Source organism: Arachis duranensis, chromosome 6 (genome assembly GCF_000817695.3).
Source record: "Arachis duranensis cultivar V14167 chromosome 6, aradu.V14167.gnm2.J7QH, whole genome shotgun sequence".
NCBI lineage: Eukaryota > Viridiplantae > Streptophyta > Magnoliopsida > Fabales > Fabaceae > Arachis > Arachis duranensis.
In genome coordinates, this window is record NC_029777.3 from 101,045,348 (window position 1) to 101,053,733 (window position 8,386).

General features: G+C 30.2%; 1 protein-coding gene across 1 annotated transcript; it reads left to right on the top strand.

Annotated features, from left to right (window-relative positions):
- Positions 1-7,477: 7,477 nt before the first annotated feature.
- Positions 7,478-7,876, top strand: LOC107494926 (protein MAIN-LIKE 2-like). Its single transcript, XM_016115968.1, has one exon. The coding sequence runs from the start codon at positions 7,478-7,480 to the stop codon at positions 7,874-7,876; it is 399 nt and encodes a 132-aa protein (XP_015971454.1).
- The last annotated feature ends 510 nt before the right edge of the window (positions 7,877-8,386 follow it).

The following is an 8,386-nucleotide window of genomic DNA, read 5'->3' on the forward strand; positions in this document are numbered from 1 at the left end:
TTTTATTAAACCAAAATAAAATTAAATTTAAAACTAAACATTAAAAATGCTCTAAAAGTGATTTTTGTAAATAACATAACAACTTTGCAAAGAAAAAAAAATAACAGTCTAATCTAAAACAAAAATGAGTTACAAGTTATAAAGAAATCGATAAAGAATAATTAATAAGTTAAACTAATTATTTTTAATCGTTAATCGACTTAAAGTAACAAAAAATATTTTTTTAATATAAATTATATATATTCTTTTATTATATATAGAGTAAAGTATTGATAGTTTATCAGTGACTAAGAGAAGGGGGTTGAATCTTAGCCCCTTTTCACTTAATAACATTTGCTGTCCTTTTAGAATACTTGATGAGATATTTTTTGTTTTTGTCTCGTGCCTAGTCAAGATACTTTTTCTTTTTGTATCGTAACTAGCCAAGAGATATTTTTCAGTTTTGTCTCCTATATGTAGCAGAATCAGAAATGGAGTAGAAGAGAGAGAAAATCACACCAAGATGTATCATGGTTCAGCTGCTAAGTGCAATGCAGCCTACATCCAGTCTCCATCACAACAATGATGGAATTTCACTATAATCATGATTACATACAACAATTCTCCCTAAGAACTACCCTTCCTATTCGGGACAAGTCCAGAATCTAACCCCAATCCTGAACTTGACTTAGTAATCCACCAAGCTTTTAACTGCTAAGTGCTAACCCAACTTGCAAGGAAATTCCCACATAATCATGAAACACAACACAGATGTACAAAGGACCTCTAAGGACATCTATGACTTTTTCTTTTAATTTTGTGCACTCTGCCTTTTTCCACTCTATGATTTTTTCTTACAAACCTCACTGTTTGCCTTTTTTCATGAGACTCAAGACAGACAAAATTAAATAGAAAAATACAAAATGAAGAACATTAAAGGAGAAGAACTTCTGTTAGTTGGGGTAGCTATAGGAACACTGTGCTTTCACTCTTTTCCTTGCTTCAAGCTGATGAGCGAATAATTTATACGCTTTTTGGCACTGTTTTTAGTATGTTTTTAGTACATTTTAGTTAGTTTTTAGTATGTTTTTATTAGTTTTCATTTAAAATTCACTTTTCTGGGCTTTACTATGAGTTTGTGTGTTTTTCTGTGATTTCAGATAATTTCTGGTTGAAATTGAGGGACCTGAGCAAAAAACTGATTTAGAGGCTGAAAAAGGACTGCAGATGCTGTTGGATTTTGACCTCCCTGCACTCGAAGTGAATTTTCTGGAGGTACAGAAGCCCAATTAGCGCGCTCTCAATTTCATTGGAAAGTAGACATCATGGGCTTTCCAGCAATGTATAATAGTTCATACTTTGCCCGAGATTTGATGGCCCAAACCGGCATTGCAAATCAGCTTCAGAATTCCCGGCGTTTAACGCCGGAATTGGCACAAAAATTGGAGTTAAACGCCCAAACTGGCACAAAAGCTGGCATTTAACTCCAGGAAAAGTCTCTACACATGAAAGCTTCAATGCTCAGTCCAAGCACACACCAAGTGGACCCCGGAAGTGGATTTTTACGTCATTTACTCATTTCTGTATAGCCTAGGTTACTAGTTCACTATAAATAGGATATTTTGACATTGTATCTGGACCTTATGACACATTACACGTTTCTTATTGTATCTTCTACGGCATGAGTCTCTAAACCCCATGGTTGGGAGTGAGGAGCTCTGCTGTGTCTTCATGGATTAATGCAATTACTACTGTTTTTCATTCAATCACGCTTGCTTCTATTCTAAGATATCACTTGTTCCTCAACTTGATGAATGTGATGATCTGTGACACTCATCATCATTCTCACCTATGAACGTGTGCCTGACAACCACCTCTGTTCTACTTTAGATTGAGTGAATATCTCTTGAATTCCTTAATCAGAATCTTCGTGGTATAAGCTAGAATTGATGGCGGCATTCAAGAGAATCCGGAAGGTCTAAACCTTGTCTGTGGTATTCTGAGTAGGATTTGGATGAGAGGTAGCCATTGACAACGGTGAAACCCTACATACAGCTTGCCATGGAAGGAGCCTTGCGTGCATGAAGAAGAAGATAGTAGGAAAGCAGAGGTTCAGAAGATAGAGCATCTCCAAAACCTCAACCTGTTCTCCATTACTGCAAAACAAGTATCTATTTCATGTTCTTTTACTTTTCACAATTAAACCTGAGAATTATTGATATCCTGACTAAGAGTTACAAGATAACCATAGATTGCTTCAAGCCGACAATCTCCGTGAGATCGACCCTTACTCACGTAAGGTATTACTTTGACGATCCAGTGCACTTGCTGGTTATTGTGCGGGATTGCAAAAGTGTGATTGCAATTTTGTACACCACAAGCCTTGACTGTTCTCCCTTATTTATAGAAGGAGAAGCATCCACGGTTAAAACTGTTAAACCAAGCTACTCTTCTTCTTTTTCAAACAAAAATCGGTTCGGCCAGAGAGAGAGGAGAGGAAACCGTATGTAAAACCCAACATGCAATTACCTCTGTGTCTTCCCTTGTCACCAATCTTCATCAATCCGGACCTTCCATCTTGACTTGCATTCCAAGAAGGATTCTTAGTCCTTGATGAGTTCTTCATGATGACAGCTCCATCTGCTCTAACTTCTGCCTCTTCCTCCACGTAGCTACAGTAGCTACCTCCTGTGGTGTTTGATCAAAAGTAGAGACGAGACATGCCTCCAAGAATCTTTTTCTTCTAACCGAAGTGGATCTCTTCCATTTTCGGGTATGAAAGGCTTGAGATTACTTCACCACATCTTACCTTTTGTGGTAAAGATTTCAGCCGTACCACACTTCAGATTTTCTTTTTCTTATCGCCATCATCACAATGGCTTCATGCTTGCTTCTAGCTTTATCTACCTTCTTCTGATAGCTTATGCTTTCTTCCATAATTCCTGTGAAGTGACCGAATAGAGAAGAAAGAGAAAAGAGAGAATGCAGAAAAGATTTCAAAGGAAATTAAGAAAGGAAATAAAATGAATTAAGTTTCCAAAATCCATGTCTAGTAGTGTGTAATACATTAAAGACTATCACATCAATTTTCACTTTCTCTTTTCTATTTCTAATGTCTGCATTAAATGCATTTAATCAAAATTTGAAATTCATCAAATGATGAATGTGGATCCGTTAAAAGCATACAACCTTGGCTTTCTTCCCTTTTTGATTTCGGACCAAGTTAGTTGGTCTTTCATTAAAATTGACTTGGGCTAATAATAGTGATTAAAATCTGGCCCATCATCATTGCAATAATTCAGCCACTTATCATATATAATTTTTTTGCTTCAAGGCTGATTATTATCACATTGGGCTTGTTTCAACAATATACTGGCCCAACAAACACAACAATATTTCAGCCACTTAATATAACAATTTTACACAAGGCTAAACTTCTTCAACATATTGGACTTGCTATTTTTCCGGCCAAAAAACAAAATTTGCACAACAAAATTATTAATTAACACATGTGAATTGAAGATCAAATTAATAATTTTGTAATTAATTATTTTAATAATGTTTGATCATCATCAAATTAATTTATAGTTTTCCAAACTCATCAAGTATCGTTTTTGCCCCAACGTTTTGGGTAAGTCTCAAAGTTGTCCCTAACATTTAAATCATCCTATTTAAATCTCTAACGTTTCAAAATTGACTTAATGTTGTCCTGTCGTTAAGAATCTGTTAATGGAATTGACGGCGGAACAAAATTGAGACGATTTTGAAACGTTAAGGATTTAAATATGACAAAAAAGTTGGGGACAAAAATAATACATAGAAATAAATTTTAATTTTATCCTTCACTAATATCAATCTTTTACGGTACATAGTTATTCAATTATTTTTTAATCACATTTAAGTAAATTATACTTAATCACATTACTTTGATTCTAAATAATTTTTTTTTATAATTTTACTCTTAAAAATTTTTACTCTCATGAAATATTTATAAAATGATTAGAATCACATTATTTTATTATATATGTATCATTTTTTCCCACAAGTGTATGTACTAGTTTTTCTACAAATATTTTATGATAAGTAAAAATTTTTAAGAATAAAATTATAAAAAAATAAATTTATTTAGAATAAAATTAATGTGATTAAGTATAATTTACTTATATGTGATTGAAAAATAATTAAATAATTATGTACCGTAAAAAATGATATTATTAAAGGATAAAATTAAAATTTATTTCTATGTATCGTTTTTGTCCCCAACGTGTCCGTTCTATTTAAGTCCATAATATTTTAAAATCGTCTCAATTTTTTCTCTCCGTCAATTTTATTAATTTATTCCTGACGGCAGGACAATATAATATTGAGTTAATTTTAAAATATTAGAGACTTAAATAGAAATATTCAAATATTAAGAATAATTTTAAAACTTATCCCAAACATTAAAAACAAAAATGATACTTTATTTTTGTATATAATTCAATATTTGATTTAACTCCAGGAACAACAAATCTTTAAGGATGAATTCTTCCTTCGGTATGATTTATAGCACATGGGTTCTATGCTGCTACTATTTTATTGTCATAAATAATTTATTTGTACATTTTGGTTTTGTCTACTTTATTCTTCTGGAATTTTCATAGATTTATATAAGTGGGAGTGGGGATTAGTATTATTTGGTGTTATTCTTATGAAATGGAGATGGAGTTTAGAAATTAGAAGTATGGAGGACCACGTGTGAGCCTTTGCTATGTTTGGTTAATGTCTACAACTTTGTGGAAACATGGATATAAAGGGATAAAAAACATTTACTTATTGGATTATAATGAAAAAAAAAAATCGTGTTCCATAAAGTGAATAATAACGTATAATTGTCTTTATCTAAATTAATAATTAAAAAGTATTAAATGAGTCAAATATATAAAATTATTTAATAATTTTTAACTAATAATTTTACATAAAAATAAATACATGTAAATTTCTTTACGTTCCAAAATAAAAACAGGCAAAAATCGTGTCCCTTCATTAATTAAATATTGAAGGTGCTCAGTTAATTAATAAAACTGTATTTCTAAATATGTTTTCATTCTTTGATTTTGTTCTCTTAAAATATAATCATTTTATTTTTTTATTATAAATAAACACTATGAAAATATAAAAGTTTAGATTGTGTTTGTTTATATTTTTATAATATTTTATAAAAAATAAGAGATGGAAATAAAAAATAAAAGTTTATCATTGTTTTTACTAAAATAAGTCGATTTATGTTTTGTTATGATATAGTTGGATAATGGGGCCCGAAGAAATCTATACATGAGAATAAGATTTGTGATGGATTTCTTTCCTTTTTTTTGGGAATTATTCAGATTTAGGTGCTTAATTGGCAATTTTAAATTGCTTATTATTCAATAGAACCTCAATAATGTGCAAAATTTTATGCTCTTTTCGAGAGTTGCTTATTTCTTTCTTTAATTGTGATAGCTGTTGATTACATGTTCTAAGTACATATTTTGTTCGATAATACTGTATGGTTAAGTTATTTTGATAATTAAATTAGTATATAGTTTATTGGATAACTAAAAAATTAAATAAAAAAAAGAAGAAAAAGAAAAATCACATAAAACAATTGACTAAACTTATTTATAAAAGTAATTAATTTATCTAATAATTTTTTTATTTTATTCATATATTAAATTCGTCTGCATTGGCTAACGGATCGGAATTCATCACGTAACTATGCATGTGTTGTTTCTGTTTATATTTATGACCATGCCACGGTTTTGTAAAAAAAAATAAAAATAAAAACCAAAACAAATAAAAATAAAATAAATCATAAATAATATATTTTTTATTTAAGTATTTTTATTAATGTATTTTATGATAAATAAATATTAAATAAAATAAATTTTAATTATTTAAACTGATTATTTTTTGTCATTCTAATATTATTATTGTTAAATAAAACAAATTTAAATTTTTTGAATTGATTGTTTTAAGTCTCACTAACATTACTGAAAAATTAAATCGATTATATATTTTTTGTTGAAGTAATTATATAAACTAACAGTTCAACAAACACAATAATTAAATTGGTAGTCTTTTTTTATATGCAAATTAATAAAAGTTTATTTTATTAGCTTTAATTCTAAATATAATCAGATAAAAGATGCGGCCGATAGAAGAAGTGATAACAATAAATATCATTTTACTAAGTGCCAATAGAATTAACCATATTGCAATCACTTTTTTATTTTACATATTGGAGAGAAGATAGTGTATAACACAGTTATGGACATCCATGGTGCTTCACACAGATGTGACGGCTACAATAAAAAATTTGGACAATCTGATTTGACGTCAATAATCGGACGATCCGATTAGAGGTTAGAAAGGTACACAAATCGAATCGTTTGATTTGTGCCCCCAGCCACGTATCGCGCATGCAAGTGTCTCCCACCAAAATGTATACATGCCTTTACTGATCAAATGCTTCCCTTTCACTTTCAAGCAGCAACGAAAATCTCTTCTCCTCCAACCCCACCACCAGCTTCATTCTTCCATGGCCTTCCATTTTTGAAACTTTGAATTAAAAAAAATTGGACCACTCCTTTTTAGCAGTGCTTAGAAAAAGAAGAATAAAATATGTCATTCGTTTAGAAAAAGAAGAATAAAATATGTCATTCGTTCGGAGCTCCACATTGCTAATTATCTTAATTATTCTAACTATGTAAGTTTTTATTTTAGAAAATTTTATTTTAATTAAAATAATAATTATAGTGTTAGAGATTAGTAGTTTATTATAATGATAATGTTAGAAATTAGTGTAGTATTATTTTTTAAATATTTTAATATGATTAAAATAATTTTAAAAATTAGTAATATTAGATTATAATGCAGAGATTAGAGATTAGTGTGTTATTTACTACTGATGGTTTAATTATTATTAGAATACAACACTAATATTAAGATTGGTAGTACGTGTGATAATAAATAATTTAATTAGTGTTAATTGTTAGTAATAAATAATTTTTTGTAGTAATAATATTTATTATTAAGCTTTCGTAGGATAGTAAAATAAATATTATGAATTAAAAATTATTAAATTAATTATTTTTGTTATAAGTATAATATAAATATTTAATAAAAAATTAATGATTGATTATTGTTGTATGCATGTTGTTAGAATAGAATTGAATAGTTATTTGAGTATTAGTATATAATATAATAGTTATTTATTTAGTAGTATTGTTATTATTATTATTTTTATTGACTGTGGATATGTTTTACTGATAATGAAAATTTAATTCTATTATATTTAATTTGTTAATTAATTAATATTATGTTTGTGTTTAGAATTTTAGAATGTTGCAATGTGATCACTACATGTCGCTAGATTGGTACAATCCAATAGTGGAGGGATATTTACGGGCCACCGACTTTTAATTATCATGTTTTACAGATTGGAGTTGTCCAATGTTAGTCGGCATTGGTTAATGCTATGATCGAGAGATGGCGTCTTGAGACGCACACATTCTATTTTCGGGTTGGTGAGTCTGTCGTGACACTGGAGGATGTGGTGTTAATTCTTGGTCTTCCGACGAATGATTTTCCAGTTACGGGACCGACACTGAGTAGTTATGAGGTGTTAGAGGTTGAATGCTTGGATCAGTTTGGTGTTGCACTTAGGAAGGCAGACTGCAGGGGAAGTTTCATCAAGTTGACGTGGTTTCAAGCATTGAAAGATCGATTAGTGTTGGTTGATGATATCCAGATTCAGAGGTACGTGAAGTGCCACATAATGTTATTGTTTGGGACCGTTATGTTTGGAGATAAGTCTGGAGCAAGGGTGCACTGGAAGTTTCTGCCGTTACTCTGTAACTTTGCCGGGATCATATAGTTCAGTTGGAGATCGACATGCCTGACACACCTGTATAGAGCGTTGTGCTAATTTTTTGGAATGTAGCCCTCAAATCAGTAGGTTCGAATTGGTTGGGCCAAAAAAATCCTCCCATGCAACAAATCGCACGGTCCGACTTCTTTGTACGCAACATCCACCACGCACAAATCAGACGGTCCAATTTGTGTCCCCTCACACCTGCAAGAAATCGGACCGTCTGATTTTCCTCCATCATCTAACCGCTGTCACACTTGTATGAAACACCTATAAATTTCATAACCGGACGTTACACCAAACCTTGCATCATATGCAAAAAAATTAGCCTATTGCAATTGTACTTAGTCGGAAAAAGAATTTCTTGAAAACTACATCTATTTTTCTGAAGTACAAGCATTTCATTTTCTATTTAATAAATAAAAAAATTATATATTATTTAAAAATTAAAAATATTTTAAAAATAATTAAATAAATATTTTTAAAAGATAATTTATATTTATTGAAATTAACAAA

Bases quoted from the DNA above. Each gene is read 5' to 3' on its own strand.
- LOC107494926 (XM_016115968.1), top strand. From the start codon at position 7,478: ATGATCGAGAGATGGCGTCTTGAGACGCACACATTCTATTTTCGGGTT.